Source organism: Stegastes partitus, unplaced genomic scaffold (genome assembly GCF_000690725.1).
Source record: "Stegastes partitus isolate 25-593 unplaced genomic scaffold, Stegastes_partitus-1.0.2 Scaffold556, whole genome shotgun sequence".
Classification (NCBI taxonomy): domain Eukaryota; kingdom Metazoa; phylum Chordata; class Actinopteri; family Pomacentridae; genus Stegastes; species Stegastes partitus.
Window position 1 is genome coordinate 105,511 of NW_007578287.1, and position 17,160 is coordinate 122,670.

The window sequence follows — 17,160 nt, forward strand, 5'->3', positions numbered from 1 at the left end:
CAATATTGATCCGGATGCCTATTTGCTCTCTTTTTATCTTTGTAACAGGTGACTATATTTGGTGAGAGTGCTGGTGGTGCTTCAGTAGGATTTCACCTATTGTCTCCAGACAGTTGGCCTACTTTCACAAGAGCCATCCTCCAGAGTGGGGTCCCCAACTGTCCATGGGCATCAGTCACCCCCGCTGAGGCCCGTAGACGTGCCACACAGCTCGGCACGATGGTTGGGTGTAAAGAAGACAACGACACTGTGCTTGTAGACTGTTTGCGCAGCAAAACTCCACAGGAGTTAATTGACCAGGAATGGAAGGTAATGTAGACTCAGTCTGAGCTCATTTCATTCTTTACTATGCCACACAGGAAATTTCAGAAGCAAAGTATTCCTAAAACTTCAAGAAACGTTATCACATTGATGTAAAGATCACATAAACATCAATCATTGCCATAAATGAGTCTAGTTCATTCATTGACAGCATATTTCTAAAATAGTCTAATATAACCAGAAACATTGTATGTAAAAAAATGTGATACTACAACAAAGTAGTATGTCTCAATTGTACACAGATTGTATGCAACAATATTTACTTTGTATGGGCATTTGCAGGAAAAAAGAAGGAAAAAAGTATGCCATTTAGAATTAATTAAAATGAACTGAAAATGTGGTCTTACAGAACTAGAATCTAGTTTTGTTGACTTCTAAATCATGTTTGTTGCAGTGTAGAAATTCCAAAACAATGTCAATATTCAAATGCATCGTGTAGTTTTTGGTCTGGGTGTTTGCATGTCATTTCATAGTCACTCAGAATAAATCAGTGGTACACATGAGTTTGTGATTGTGTTCTGAGCAGGTTCTGCCATGGTTTGCCCTCTTCCGGTTTTCATTTGTGCCCGTTGTGGATGGTGAGGTTGTGCCCGACACACCTGAGGCAATGCTCAACTCAGGCAACTTTAAAGATACTCAAATCCTCCTTGGGGTCAACCAGGATGAGGGCTCCTTCTTCTTGGTGTACGGAGCGCCAGGCTTCAGCAAGGACAATGAGAGTCTAATCTCCAGAGAGGACTTCGTTGAAGGTAGAGATCACATAGCTGGAAAGAAGTAACATGGACAGAAAGAATACTGCAAAATGCTGTTCAAGAGAAAGCTCTATACTAGGGAAACTAGAAGGACATACAGCCTATGTAAAGGAATGCGATAATCACTAAACTGTTATCAGTTCTGTATGTAATGCTTCTGTTCATGTGACTTACCAGAGAAAATTGTAGAAATGCCACCAAAATGTTACAGCGATGATTCTATTAGCCACAGTTTTACCTGTAAAACAATAAAAACTTTAAACTTCACTCTGCCAGGTGTGAAGCTGAGCGTACCGCACGCTAATGATATTGGCGTGGAGGCAGTGTTGCTGCAATATACTGACTGGATGGATGAGAATAACGGATTGAAAAACCGTGATGCCATGGATGACATTGTGGGCGACCACAATGTTATCTGCCCACTGGCCCACTTTGCTCGCTCCTATGCCCAACACAACACCCTCAAAGCTAACATGGGAGGACCTGGCTTCGGGATGATAAACAGCGGAGGAAACTCACAAGGTAAGATATGTTCGTGGGTGTGTGTTTCATTTTTCCATAAATGTCACCAGTGGAGGAGTGTGGTTTTGCTGTGCAGCGGCAGAGTTTAGGATGTGTTTAGGTCTGGATAAGCAGCTGGATGCATCCGCTTGGCTTGTGTGTCACCAAATCCAGTTTGATGGTTTTTCCTCACAAAGCCAGTCTACATCTGTAGTAATTAGTAAATCTATATTTTTGCTGTCTTTGGCTATCTACAACCTACAACATTTGGGTATCGTAGCTGAGATCTTGTGACACAACAACCCTGTAAGAGTTATTGTGTTATTAGAGTTGCATACTGATGCAGCCACACAAGTCTTCAGAGAAGCTTTATTCAAGTCCAGAATTGAGTCACATTATGTAAGGCATTCATTTAGAGGTTTAAACAAAGACATGTGTGAACATTAGCAATTAAAGCAGGCTGTTGTATTTGTCCAGTATAGTTTGTAATGCTATGTTCCACTTCCTGCATGTAGGTACAGTCTTCAGTGCAGTGTAAGATAAAAACTGGCATTTGAATGCAATTTCCCTTATGCTGAGATAAGAAGAATTTGCTGCAGGAATAATGAAGCCCTTTTATTTTATGTTTTCTTAAGTTATCCACTGTTATCATATTTTCCAAATTCCCGTTTCGCCACAACATCAAATCCACCTTCGCAACGTAGCATATATGCCCCGAATGCCACCAAAACAGCCCTGACTCGTCTGGGTACACAGGACCTCTGGGAGTGTCCTGTGGTGTCTGGCACAGGAACATCCACAGCAGATCCACTGGGACATGTGGGTCCAGATTCTTAATTGGATTAGGGAGTTTGGATGCCAGGTCATTGCCTTGGGCTCTTTGTTGTGTTCCTCGAGCCATCCTCAAGGAGTTCTTACAGTGTAGCAGAGTGCAATGTCATGCAAGGGAGGCTTTCATGCCTCAGAGAATGCTGTTGCCATGGAATGTGGCCTTGGTCTGCAACAATGTTTAGCTAGGTAGACAAGTCAAAGTAACATCCAAATGAAATTCAGGACTGAAGGTTTCCTAGCGGGCACTGCAGGAGACAGCTGCCTCTCTAGTTGCTCCACAACACCAACTGTTTTTTTCCTTGTTTTTCTGTGTTTTTTTTTTTTTTCTTAGATATTTTTAGATATTTTTCTACTTTTCTTTTTGTCTTTCTATATTATATGGATACTTATAACTTCAAAGCACCCACAGGAGCCAGGAAACTCACTTTTTCTCGAGACGACCTACTGGCTCTAAAGCCGATGGCACAGGAAATACAACATCACATCCCAGCTGAGCTGAGGAGGCGCTACCGGGGCAGCAAGGCTGGCGCTAGGCTGAAGGTTAGGCTAACAGACCGAGGCGTTTCAAACCATCAATCCCGACGGTAATTATGGGACACCATGCAGAATAAGATGGACGAGGTGTCGGTGCTGATCAAACGGGTATCTACCAGGAGTGCAGCTTGTTCATCTTCTCGGAATCGTGGCTAACCCAGCTAACACCGGACGCTAACGTGGACCTGCCGGCCTTCGCTACAGTGAGAGTGGACAGAGACACGAAGGCATGCGGAAAAAGCAGAGGTGGGGGTCTCATCATGTACATTAACAACTGCTGGTGTAACCCAAGTCACGTTTCTGCCAAGGTGCTTCTGTGTTGTCGGGATTTAGAACTGTTTGCCTGCGGCCATATTACTTGCCACGACAGTTCAGTCACGTGATCGCGATATGTGTTTACATCCCCTCGAGTGCCGATGCAGCTGCTGCCTGTGAGAAGATTCACACAGTCACAGCAAGGCTGCAGACCCAACATCCAGAGGCACTCATCATCATTTCTGGGGACTTTAATCACACCACACTGAACTCTGCCTTGCCTGCTTTCCACCAGTTTGTGAACTGCCCCACCAGAAAAAAATGGACAATCGACCTCCTGTATGCTAATATATGGGACGCATACAGAGCCACCCCCTTCCCCCTACTTCGGAAGTCAGACCACAACCTAGTTCTCCTACAGCCTCAGTACATCCCTCTGGTCAAAAGACAGCCAGCCACAACACGCACCATCAGGAGTTGGTCTCCTGAGGTGGAGGAGGCCCTGAGAGACTGTATGGAAACCATCTCTTGGGATGTTCTGTTTTCCCCTCATGGCAAGGACATTGAGGGGTTGACCCACTGCCTGACTGACTACCTGAACTTCTGTGTGGATGTAGTCTCTCCTGCTAAGACTGTTCGTTGTTACCCGAACAACAAACCCTGGGTGAGGCAGGAGGTCAAAGCTGCACTCAACAGGAAGAAGGTGGCCTTCAGGAACAAAGACAGGGAGGCAATCAGATCAGCACAGAGGGAGGTGAAGCTGTGTCTGAAGGAGGCCAAAGACACCTACAGGAGGAAGGTGGAGTAGCAGCTAAGGAACGACAACATGAGGGAGGTCTGGCAGAGTGTGAATACCATCACAGGCTTCAGAACAAAAGCCAGAACAGCAGGGGGGACAGTGGAGGAGGCAAGCAATCTGAATGCCTTCTTCAACCGGTTTGACCAACCCATGACCCCCCCACCCTCACCCTCACCCTCACTGCAGGCCCCCCTTCCCCCTTCCCTCAGTGTGCCTCCCCCTCAACATCAACTCACCCCTTGGCTGGATCCAGAGAGAGCTTGGAGTAGTGTTGCTGAAGGAGCTAGCTAAGGGGTATTCAGCAGCTTTCCAGGGAGGAGACCCCATGGTAGACCCAGAACTCGCTGGAGGAATTACATATTTCATCCAGCCTGGGAACACCTTAGGATTCCCCAAGGAGACCAAATAACTGTGACCCCATACTGCAAGACACACTTTGAAACTTTAACTCAAGCCCAAAACATACATTATATACATATGTAGCTATTATGTAAAGCTAATACTGAATAAGTCTTTTTAGTTGAGCAGTGAGGAGATTTCTGTTGAGTTTTGGTAGAGCAGTAGATCGATTTCCTGAACAGTTGAACTAAAAGCCCAGAACTCAACCTGAGGATGGCCACGATGTGACAAAATAATGAACTGCAACTAATAAACTGCGACTCTGTGTGACAGCTCACCTCTGAGGTGAAGAAAAGTACACAGTGTGACCTGCTGTTAGATCCTGATCAGCCTTCTCCCCATGTCTGGATAATTTCTAGTTAAACCTAATTCATTAAGTTTGGCTGTTGCTTTGTGTGCAAATGTGTGCAAATGTGTGCAACTGTCTATCTTTGGAGATACACTTACGAATCCTATTGCTGTCTGGTGGTGCAGGTATTAAACAAACTCTGGGGCAATAGTTCCAAACAGCTGAAAGAAACTAACACTTTGATCAAACTATTGGTCAGTATCATCAGTAATTTTGTCACACAAACTGAACTTGGCAGACAAAGAGCATCTATATTATGGCACTCTTGAGTTTCCAGTGATGCTAACAAATCTTACTTTTCTGCAATGGAATGATTGAAACACGTGTATCTTTGTCTGCTAGGTTGAAATATATATTCAACTATAACTATCTGTTTTGGTGATGTAGAAAGATGTGTTAATGTGTTAAATGTACTTAAACACATGACCTTATACCTTCTTCTGAATGATTACAATTTACTATAGTTACTGACGTCTATGAACTAAGGAAAGTCAGTAAGGGAACAGACATATAGTCTTTAGTGCACAACTACCCAGTTCATCAGGCCCTGAAAAGACAATGGATGTGTTTAGGGCCCAAATGCACAACAATGACACAGTAGGAACAGTTAAAAATTGTTTATTGTAACAAGTGTTAAGAGTGAAGAGTGGAGCTGGGAGAGAGAATCCAACAAGGAATACCATGGTAGGTGGGTGGCTGGTTGCAGTGTTGTAGTAGTAGACTAGGTAAGCTGGCAGGTGTAGGAATCCTAAGGGAGGGAGTGGTTGTCTGACAGACCACTGAGGAAATGGAGGAACCCAGTGTAATGTGTCCTGTGGAAGGTGGCTGACTGACCATATGGAGACTGAGGGACATAAGCATGCCATGTGATGAAGTGAACGGCTGACTGAATCTTGGCAGTTGGAGCTGGCTGGCAAACAGATGACAGGAGAAGACTTGTAACATGAGGCACAAGGAAGCATGAGATTAGACTGTTCACAAAAACACAAGGAAGCACTAACCGAGAACAGATTGGCCAAGAACATGCTACCATATAATCAAACATAACAGTCTGGCAAGGAGTGGGGTAAGCCAGGTTTTAAATACTGTAGTGGGTTGAGGAAGGGAATAGTTGTACCATAACATGGTAGTGACATATTCGGCCATGTCTCAAAGTAAAACAACAAATTTGCTAACCCATTAGCTAGTGTTAGAAAACAGCTAACATAGCAATTTGGTAGTTTTACATGATAGGAAAGGTATACATTTATTCTGAAATATCAAATGTATATCTTGGACACATGTCTTGCTGAGATATGATATGAGTGAAAATATGTCACTTTAGTGACTTAGCCAGAATATTTCTGAGTGATGTAGCAGACAGGGTTTAGTTACTTAACCAGAACATTTCTGAGTTTGTGTCAAGAAGTAGGAAGATAGTTAACATTATATTGCAAGCTTGACTGCATCCAGTGCTTTTCACTTCCAGACTTCAGTGAACGTGTTCAAAATTCCCTACATTTATACAGCTGGCAACCTGGAACACAGCAGTATGGCACCATCCATTTGATTGAAGCATGTGATCCCTGTGTAAATAAGTTGAATTATACCTATTTTCTCCTATCACAACTTAAGGTGGGATATACCTCTACCTTTTTGACCACCGATCGTCCAACCTGGCCTGGCCAGAGTGGATGGGTGTGATCCATGGCTACGAGATTGAGTATGTCTTTGGTCTGCCGCTGGAGAAGAGACTCAACTACACCCAAGAGGAGGAGAAACTGAGCCGACGAATGATGAGATATTGGGCCAACTTTGCACGGACTGGGTGAGACATCACAGACTGGAAAGAAATACGTGTTATGTACATAGAAATTATGATAAACATTGGAGAAAGTGGAGTACACGGAAGGAAAGAAACAAGTCAATCTTTATTAGTTTGCTTTGCTCTAGAGTAGTCGTAGTGGACCTATGAAACATAAACCCCACCATTAAATAAGGAATTTGCTGAACGGAGTCAGACATCTTCTGACAGAATTTCATTTTCATAAGTAATTGATTTTCCAGTTAGTTTTTTTTAATCCAAACATTACAAATGAAATAATTCTGTGTATCTAAAACTTGTGTAAAATCATTTATGCTTTCAGTCCATTATATCTGGACAACAACAATAAGAATAATAATAATACATTTTATTTGTAATGCACTTTTCATTTCAACAAAATCTCGAAGTGCTACATTAAGGACAGTGGTAGCATTTTTTTTTTACTCTGTCTAGCAAGTGATGAGTGGCCCTGCTGATTCAAAAAGATCCTTATCACATATTGAACTGCTTATTTTGGTGTCAGCTCAGGAGCTATTGCTCTCTGTGTTGTTTGCTATAAGGCTCTGTGGTTAGCAGCATTGATTTTGCCCAGTACTGCAGTGATCCAAAAAAATACACATCAAGGGGCCAAGTTTTTGCTAGAACTGACATTGTTTAGCGATGACGCCGCTGTGGACATAAAAAAACGGCAACCAAATGAAGAGATAATGATATTAACCCTTTTTTGGTCCATTCATTTTTAATTGTAATATCCTTCCTTGTTGTATCTTTCTTGTTGTTGTGTATCTTCTACCCCATCCTCCTGCCTATCAGAAATCCAAATGAAGGGCTGGCAGACAGAGGGAAACGCTGGCCTGTGTTCACTATCAGCGAACAGAAACATGTGGGACTCAACACCGAACCACTGAAGATCCACAAAGGTTTGCGGAACCAGATGTGTGCTTTCTGGAACCGTTTCCTGCCACGCCTCCTCAACATCACTGGTAAATACTATTTGTAAGCACTGCTTCTGCTCAACTCATGACATCTGTTCTGTATGCGTTCACTAGCTCACTTTCAGGGCAGGTGTCCATAAAAGGCTTTCACATGTAAATTGTCAGAAGATACAGGAGCAGAGTGTCAGATAATGCTGTGGTGGTTGGCACAAACAAATGAAGACCACATAACAGAACAGAATTATGACCAGTCAAAGTACCATTGATTGATGCTGGATTTTTCATGGTAATGTATGTTGATATTCTTTTTACTCTTCTCATGAAACGACTGTGACAATGCGATTTATTCCTGATAGATAAAGTGTGTATCATCTCAAAGCTTTATTGATATTACAATATACATACAATACACAGTAAAACTTAAACCATAATTAACCTTTGCAGACTGTATTCAGGCTTAAACAAAATTGGGGGTATTGAACAATAGAATTAAGGATTTTGTTTTAATATTTCAACCTTGGTCACTTTAACAGGAAGCACATTTTTGAGGAGATTTCATGCATTAGAATGTCCAGTATTACTCTTTCGAATGTCACTCAATTACTAATATTGAGTATGGCCACCCCTGACATGGATCAATGTGTTAAGACATTGTGTCGACCAGCTTGTTGATGGTGTCAATGGGCAGTATGTCCCACTCTTCGCTCTTCAGATCCCAAAGTCAGAATTTGTTTCATCCGAGTAACTAGGACTCAGTATGTAATCATTGCACCTGGTCAAAAGTGATTCCTGATGTGTATAAATAGAAACAAAAAGAGAAATATGTCTGGAAAAAATGAAAAAATCCAACTTTATGGGCAACAGTGTATTAGTTTTGGGATGCAATTACAAAAATGTATCTAATTAGTTAGAGACTTTGTCATGAATTAATCTCGATTAATTGCTATCAAATAACAATATTTGACACAATTAGCAAAGTTTCCTAATTCAAATAAATTTGGGTTGAAGACTAAATCAATGAATAGACATATAGTTGAACTTCAACAACAAAAATGTTTATAGCAATATTTGCACATAACCATGGTCTTATCCCAGCTGCCATTGGGATGTTTTTTTCTGGTAAACGCAGCATAATGTACATTTCCAAAGACTGCTGCATATGTTTCATTTTGTATAAAGATATTTTTAAAGAATGCCGATATTTTCTATAGATGCTTAAAATTATCCAGTTATAGCGGGCTGTCAGAAGCTAAGATTTGGGGGATTTAATCGATGCAAATCATTTCAAGATGCTATTACAGTATCAAGTACAATCAATCAATCTCTGTCAGTCCCGGAGTAGCTGAAGTGTAGTCAGATAGAGTCCAAGAGAGGCAGGGGGAGGACGAGACAGGAGACAGGCTGGAGAAAACTGCAGGCGGAGCAAACGCAAGCTCTAACTAAGCACAAACTGGCAGATAATTGTTAGATGGCCTGAGCTGACTGGTAACTGAGTCAACGGTCTAGCAGAGAATGAAGGTCTGAGGCAGGTTTCGTGGAAGAGGGAGATGATTGGAGTCAGGTGGACTGGCCTCCGATGCAGCTGTTCTCCCGCCTGCAATTAATACTCACAAACACACACACACAGCACAGCCACACTGAAAGAGAGAGGAAGCTGACGGCTAAGCAGAGGGGGAAGCAGGGACAGGATCTGACAAAAAAGTGTAGAAGTCACTTTTAATTCATTAATTAATACCCACTGACTGCTTTTTCATCCTGTCGTTTGCTTGCTGATGTGTCTAAACTTCCACATATTCTCCATCATAACTCCAGTTTAATATTTTGGATATCTGGATTTTCTGAAAATATTTAGGTGCCTGCAGGCTACTGACACCTGAATTGACCAAACAGGAACTTCCATGTTGTGTCCAACAGCCTACAATAATCAATGAGAGTCCTCAGGCTCCCTTAATGTGAACTTGCCTGGAAAATGGACGAGAGCGATCAACGGTCAAGGCGGAGTTCGCAGCAGCCTTCAGTCTGTACAGAAGCTTAAAGATACAAAATGTTCTCAAGCAGATTGATAAGTTTGTAGGCATTTTCCAATCATTTTAGTTAGAACAGGGCAGCCTTTAAAAATACTATACAGGCGATCTGTGACCTCTGCACATTTGTTGTTCTTGTTCACATAATTTCTCATGTAAATCGGCGTCAGATCAGTTGCCACTTTACAATAATGTCTTAAACTGAAGATATACAGGTCAATACCTTTCATTACTGATCAGATATTTAGACTGTCAGGGCTGATGTTACAGATGTTATTTTAACAGTCCCTTAGCGGAACTGTTGATGTTGCTAAATACTTAAAGAATCAAACCAGCCAAGTGTTAATAGAACTACATATTGTATGCAGTTTATGATATGTAATCTGAATATACTCATTTTTGATTTATGGAATTACATGTTTTTCTTTAATGTAAAATTAAAATCTCTGTAAATCAACTAATGAAAAGTTGAATCAGCTGTTCAGTCGCCATGGACTGAACTGGGTAATTTTTTTTAAACAAACAGACACACACAGAAACTGAACCAGAATACTTAAACGATTATGTTCTAGCTCTCATTGCTGATCATATTCTCAACCAAAAGTTGCTCTATCCCCCATGATGGCATCTTCCCTCACACCAGTTCATATTACTGAAAACCCTCCCTCTTAAAGTTGGCAACCAATCAAAATGCAAATGATAACCTGTGACTGTGACATCAGCAGGAGACAGCATTGGTGTGAAGCTCTACAGCAGGTATGGCAGTGAAGCTCAACTTTTCTTATCACCGCGCCTCTGTGTTTTCTCTTTCAGACAACATAGATGAGGCAGAGCGTCAGTGGAAGGTGGAGTTTCACCGCTGGTCTTCCTACATGATGCACTGGAAGAGTCAGTTTGACCACTACAGCAAGCAGGAGCGCTGCACTGACCTCTGAGAGCTTCAGCAGAGAGATGAGAATAATGACAGGGATGGGGAAGGCAGAAAGAACAAGCTGTGGCCATTTTCCTCCATAGCCCCTCAGTGAAGTCTGACTTCTTTTTGTTTTGTTTTTTGTTTCACAACACATGTAAACACAGGCACTGTCGATCTTTATTTATATAATTTATACTATTTATTGATGTGTTGGGGTTTTTTTTGGAATTTGTGTCTGTGTGGAAATTAAGGGCTATGGAGGGAACTTGCCATCAGCATCGAGGAGTATTAGAAATGTCAGAGATGTGTCATTACCTCGGGTGTGTGTGTATGTATGTGTGTGTGTACGTATGTTTGTGGCTTGGAAGCCCCACAGTGTAACTCAGACCTTAATCGGCCCATGACACTGCACCACTGCTGGTTGATTGTAAAATCACTTGTCTTTGTGGTCATCTTAACATACTCAGCTTTTGTTTTTTGAGGATTCCTTCTTTCTAACATATCAGGTTTTTTGTTTTGTTTTTGTTTTTTTTTTTGGACTCAAGACCACCGTTTATGTGTCAAGTTTCTGTTGAAGCCTTGCAGTCTTGTTCTTGTTCATTACTACAACTGTGACCACTATTCCCATTACCTGTCAAACATTGCCTGTGTATTTCTCTTTAGTTAAAGCCATATGTTGCACTGAATCCAAGTGTGTTCTTGTGTTAAAAGGCTCCATAAAAAAACATGCACTCCTTACATTTTCCTTAGTGTTAGGAAAACCACTTTATGCTAGCTTGATGTGACATCTAGGTTTGTAAGTTGGACCGTTCCATTACTCCTGTAGATAGTGTATGACATTCAGACCAACTGACTGGTGCCTAATTCACATTACATTTCAGAAGTTCACTTCAGCTCAGCTTGGCAGTTGAACAGAAACAAGTCATGCTGAGGTTTGTGCTCCTCCTCCGCTTTGCCCGTCTTTAAGTGAGCTTACAGCTCAGTCCTTCTTCTCAGCTGTGGTCTGTGTGGGTCATTACCACTGAACAACTGTACTGAATTATGTGTGTATGCACACGCATGATTGTGTGTGTACTATCTTAGATGTGTGTGTGTGTGTGTGTGTGTGTCATTCACTCATTGTCATGTACAGCTGTCATGTATTTCATTAACGCTTCTCTGCATGAGACAGTCTTCCCTTTCTGTTCATTCCAACCCTCACTGCTTCAGTTCAGTCCTGTTGTTTATGTTCCCGTGTCTTTTCTTTCTCATTTGTCCCCTCCTTTTTTAGTCCTCCTCACGAGTGACCTTTCCCTATTTACTTCCCGTCCATTCTTTTTCCACCGCTCTCCTTTCTCCCCCCCCAATCTGTAAGCCATCGTCCCATCTTCTATTCATACTCTGTCTCCTCTCTTTTCCTCTTCTCCTCCTGCATCTGTTCCCATCCCTCTGTTATCCCCCTGTTGTGCACCCCCTCACTCTGCTTTCTACTTCTCCATCTTTCTTTCCTTTAATCTTCCTGTCCCTACTCTGGCTGTCATCTCCATCTCTAATCAACCTCCACCCACCCTCCTGTCTTTCCTACTCTTTTCCTTTCATCCTTCAGTCCCTCATCACCCTCGTTTTTTTCCCACTCCTCCATTACACCTTTATATACTCCTCTTATCCTCTTTCCATCTCCTCTTAATTCCAACTCATTTACCTTTTCTCTTTGTTTTTCTTTAGTTCCTTCCCCATCCTACTCATCCTGCATCACTCTTTCCCTTTCTCCCTCCTCCCTCTGTGCTCTCCTTCCCTGCCCCCTCTCCTATCTCCCTCCGTCCTCTTGCTTTCTTGTTAGTCTAATGGAGGCAGAGTAATTCACTCAGCGGCAAGATAATGTGACAGAGCGCTGGCTCAGCCTCTGGCCTGCCAGCCAACAGAAATGATGGATAGATGGATGGAAAATGGAGGTAAAAAGGCAGAGAGAGGAGAGGAGGAGAGCAGAGCCACGGACACGGCAAAAGGAGAGGTGGAGAAATGATGGAAAGATGAAAAGACAGTCAGAGAAATACACTTACATAACTATAGAAAAACTGTATCTGTGGTTTGCAGCTTCCACATATTACACATGTGGCACTGATAATGTGATAAAGCATTGAAATTGATTTAATTCAGCTGGTAATGACAGAAAATATTACCAGCTGAATTGATGAATCTTGCCAGGCCTTTACAGGGTACCGCCCAGGATTTGATCTTCAAAATACAGCTGCATTGGGTTCCATGATTTCCCAGTGGCTTAAGTGACATGGTTAGCTAACATACAAATACAAGAAAAAAAAAACAAATCTCTAAAGGTTTAATCTTTTGTCCATAAAGACTGGACTATTTTATGTTTTATTTCAAGACTTTTTGTCAACTTGTTTATGTTTAGTTTGACAGTAAAAGCTTTTATCCAGCAGCATTCACACGTAACATTAAAAAGAGTAAAATATGATTTCAGTTATTTCAAAAGTCTAACAAAACATTTGACTTAAAAACTTCTACTGTGCTGATGTTTTGGTCTCATTTTGATGACTTCAGAACCCTGAAAGTCCTGAAAGATGATTTTGTACGTATCATATGTAGGAATGTATATACGATATGCACATCCCCACATATCATATGTAGGAATGTACATAAGATGAGCATAAAAGTAGTTAGTGCATGCAAGTTCCATATGTTAGAAGTATGTTGTTATGTTGCTGGAGCAAGATAGTGTACTTCACAAGTTATAGTCTTGTGTGCATAACATCCGTGTTGCTCCTTCAGTAACCTCGTGGAACAAGATCATTTATGTAACAGCTTAACATGACTCTTATATTCTGGACACTCGAATGACAACTTGTCTATATGCTGTGACACAAGTTATTATGTTGTGGTAACGTGTAAAATTCTCTTCACAAGTATTTTTCTTGTAAGAACAAAACCCCTATGTTGTGCACACAAAATGATAATAATAATAATAATAACTGTGCACTTAAGCTATAATCTAATACCTTCTAGATGTAAAAATATAGAATAATCTTACAGGACTTTGGGGCTTCTATTCTGAACAGAATGCTGCCTTCGCAATCAAACTTGAGTGTGTGAATCACTTGTCTGTGTGTGCCTACCACCCTTAACATCCCAGTGTCTGAGTGTGTGTGTGTGTGCCTGTGTGTGTGTCACTGTACCTTCTGTTAACCTCTTTTATTTCAGCAGTGGGAGGGAACTGAATTGGCGCCCTGATTGGCTGATGGCTGTCCCAGCAAAATGTCTCTGTTGGCATGTGACGCTCCTATTTATGGCTCAGCGTTGTTTAGTTTAGCTTTAAAAAGAACTAAATATGAAAAAAAAAAGGATTGTACCTGATGTCCAAAATACCTGTGAGGAATGCATGTGTGAAAGGCTGTGTGAATGACAGCCCCTTCAGCTCCTCTCATCCAATGGGAGACCCTCTTTAAGCCCCACCTCCTTCCCTTGCCTTCCTATCAAATCCTTGTGCATGTCCTCAAGCCCACTGTCCCCAGTATATCCTAAAAAAACAACCTGGACTGTTATTTTCTGTAAAATTTGTACTTTTCAACAAAAACTATTATCAAAGCAAGTGATATATCTCTAATGTTAGGTATGTTTGATGTTAGCAATAACATAAATACTTCAGTAAAGGAATATATTTGATATTTAAATGCAGTGAAAATAATAACGTGATAATACAGCGATGATGATGGATAGAGGTTGTGTTTTAAAAGCAATATTATTCTAAGTATAAACTACAAATGAGTGCCATAAATATTTTTCTTGTATCTTTCTGTTCATTTGACTTTGTTTCAGTCCTCTGCCTCATCGTTGTTTGTTCCAGTCACTAGTACTATAAGTGTTGAAGGCTTCTGTAGCTTCCTAGTATGTCTCTGTGTATTATGAATGCTGACTTGGTTAAGCTATAGCAACAGAAATAAAGACACCCTGCTGCTTCTGTCCACGTCAACCTTTTATTGAGTCTTTGCCTGCACCATCAGATCCAAACTAGAGGTTTGCATTTTGGTCTGAATAGTAAAAGATTTATGAGCCAAAATGTTTAGGCTACAATATGTATGCTGGAATATAATCACTGTCATATAAACTGCCTGCTGCCCTTCCTATGGTTCATCACAGCATAGCAACTTATTCTAACTCTCTGATTGGTTGTAAGTCGTGCTCATTGATAGATCCAGCCATCCATTTGCTATACTCGCTCTATTCTGTGGATGGTCATGGAGGACTGGAGCCTATCCCAGTTGACATTGGGCGGAAGGCGGTCCATTACAGGACCAAGATAATCACTCACATGCAGACAAAACCCACACAAGCACAGGGAGAACATGCATCTACATATATTACTCAAAACCTTTACAATCACTGTTGTAAAAGCAAAACAAGCAGCAGTAACTTTAAATGCAACTTACGCAGTAATCCACTTTTTTGAGATTATAGAACATTATTTTTTGAAGTACACTGTGTTCGTGTATTAATGGTATGTTAGACTTGAGCTGATAGTTTTTAATGACAGTGAGATTGTAAATGGATTAATATATTAATAGCAGCAACACTGACACATTTTCACTTAAAACACCCTAAACCTTGTCTTTGTTTGTCTGCATCAAGCACATTTGCCGATTAAACTCGTCAGACTCTCCGTCCAGGACATTCTGGGCCTCTTCCCTTCATAACAGACAAGTTGATGATGCTAACTGAGTAGTTCATTGTATCAATTGATTTCTTTGGAAACTACCAACAGAAACTCAAAAAAGAAAGCATAGGCATATGCAGTACAAGGCAAATGTTTTCAAAACACCAGTTCATTGGAAGCTTTTCTTTTGGAACAAAACTGAAGATTTAGGCAGTGACAAAAAAAGGTAAATCATTTCTCAAGGTAGCTGCTCTTTGCTCTGATGACAGCTTTGCACACTTCTCGTCAGTATGGTAACTAGCTTCATGAGGTCAACACTTGGAATGGTTTCAAGGTTACAGGTGAGCCTTGTCACAAGCTGACTGGTCAAATTTCTTGCTTTCTTACTGTGTTCTACCCATCAGCTTTGGTTTGCCAGGATCGCATTAGTATTCAGAAAAGAGACAGACTGTAGAGCAGCTACTGTAGTGATCAATATTATGGCCAGAACCACTCAGCTGAGTAAAGAGGTCCATCAGTCCAACATTAACTAAACTTGAAACATATAGGTGACAGAAAGCAGTCACAGCAACTGAAGGCACGGGGAAGTAGCTGATACATTAGAAACAGCTCTGGTTGCACATAAAAAATGAAACATTTTCGCAGGCTTGATGACTGACATTGGGTCATTATTAATGAACTTGTCTCTGTGCACTCAACATGAAATATCAGTGGCCAGTGAATTGCCAAAGTGTCAGACTACAAACAGGCTGGGTGATAAATTAACTGCCTAGTTGGATTTAGTAGTTTTTATGATAATAACAATAATAAATTATTGTTGGTATTATTATTGATAATAACAATACCACTATTTTTTACAGCATTTTTTAAAACAATTGCTCATAAGATGAGAAATGAATATGATAATTGTGGTATGGTCCTGCTGTTAAACTGTGACAAGAACAGGAGACAGACAAGCATATTGAATAATAAAGTACACATATTTACTTATTAGACAAAAATCAACAGGTTTAGATAAAGCAGGACAAAATCACAGAGTAACCATGAAAAGACGTTATTTATGTGTTTTCAATGCAAGATGATTTTCCAGCAAATTTTAAAAAGCTGAGGTCTTTAACATTTCAAACTCTTACTGGGTCTTTCATTACATTCCTCTTTGGTTGTGCTGCCACCTCCTGGTAATGCAGATTTACATCCATCCATCCATCTATCCACAATTTAGAATCACCAATTAATGTAGCCTGCAGGTTTCAGACTTTAGTAATTAGTAGTCAATCAATTAATTGATTTGCAGTATTTATACAACACACTGGAATGTGCATGTAGCTAGTTTAATAAGTAAACAAAATGAAGTAAAGTCATTGCCTTCGACTTTTTCCAACATAATTTGAGGTTTACATAATCCAGTCTACAAAAACAAGCTGTACCATGTTAACAATTTGAGTGCATGAGATTAACTTCTTCACCCGATGAATTTATCAGATACAGATTCAGTACAACCAATTGTTAATATTACTGTTCTAATCACATTTAATTAACCTAAACACCACACTGATACAAAACAACTTGTCACCATGTGCCAGAAACACAAAACAAATGCACTGTAATGTTGCTACATTTAACTTTTGAGTCAGGCTTTGACTGATTAGCTAGCTTGGTTACAAGTGTTATTGAATTCATGTCAATTCCATGTTACCTGGGAAATGAATTTCATAAGGTCTTACTATGATATGAGATGACATATGTTGTGAATTGCGCTATGTAATAAAATTGAATTGACATGTCTCCTCTTCTCTGGTTGAAACACTCAGGAAAAAAGGTCAACTTTTATGGTGTATTGTACATTAATTTCAATTTTAATTCAATGTTATTTATATAGCACAGTTCACAACATATGTCATCTTACAGTGTTTAACATAGCAAAGTAAAAACCTTAGAAACTTAAACAGAGAACCCGGCAATTCAAAATTACCTTTGGCTTCCCTCTAAACAAGCAACTGCAACATATTGTTAATAATGCTGAAGTTGCACAGCAGTAACTTTATTGAATACTTCTAAATGACCCCAACATGGACAGAGCATCTACCAGCACATT

At 40.5% G+C, this 17,160-nt stretch overlaps 1 protein-coding gene across 1 annotated transcript in view; it reads left to right on the top strand.

The window, feature by feature from the left end:
* ache (acetylcholinesterase (Yt blood group)) overlaps positions 1-14,376 on the top strand; it is a 39,792-nt gene extending 25,416 nt beyond the window's left edge. Inside the window, exons 4-9 of the mRNA XM_008288362.1 lie at positions 49-309; positions 848-1,070; positions 1,350-1,595; positions 6,356-6,548; positions 7,359-7,528; positions 10,318-14,376. Coding sequence (XP_008286584.1) covers positions 49-309; positions 848-1,070; positions 1,350-1,595; positions 6,356-6,548; positions 7,359-7,528; positions 10,318-10,439 — 1,215 coding nt within the window. The 3' untranslated portion in view covers positions 10,440-14,376. The remainder of the gene's footprint in view (positions 1-48; positions 310-847; positions 1,071-1,349; positions 1,596-6,355; positions 6,549-7,358; positions 7,529-10,317) is intronic.
* The last annotated feature ends 2,784 nt before the right edge of the window (positions 14,377-17,160 follow it).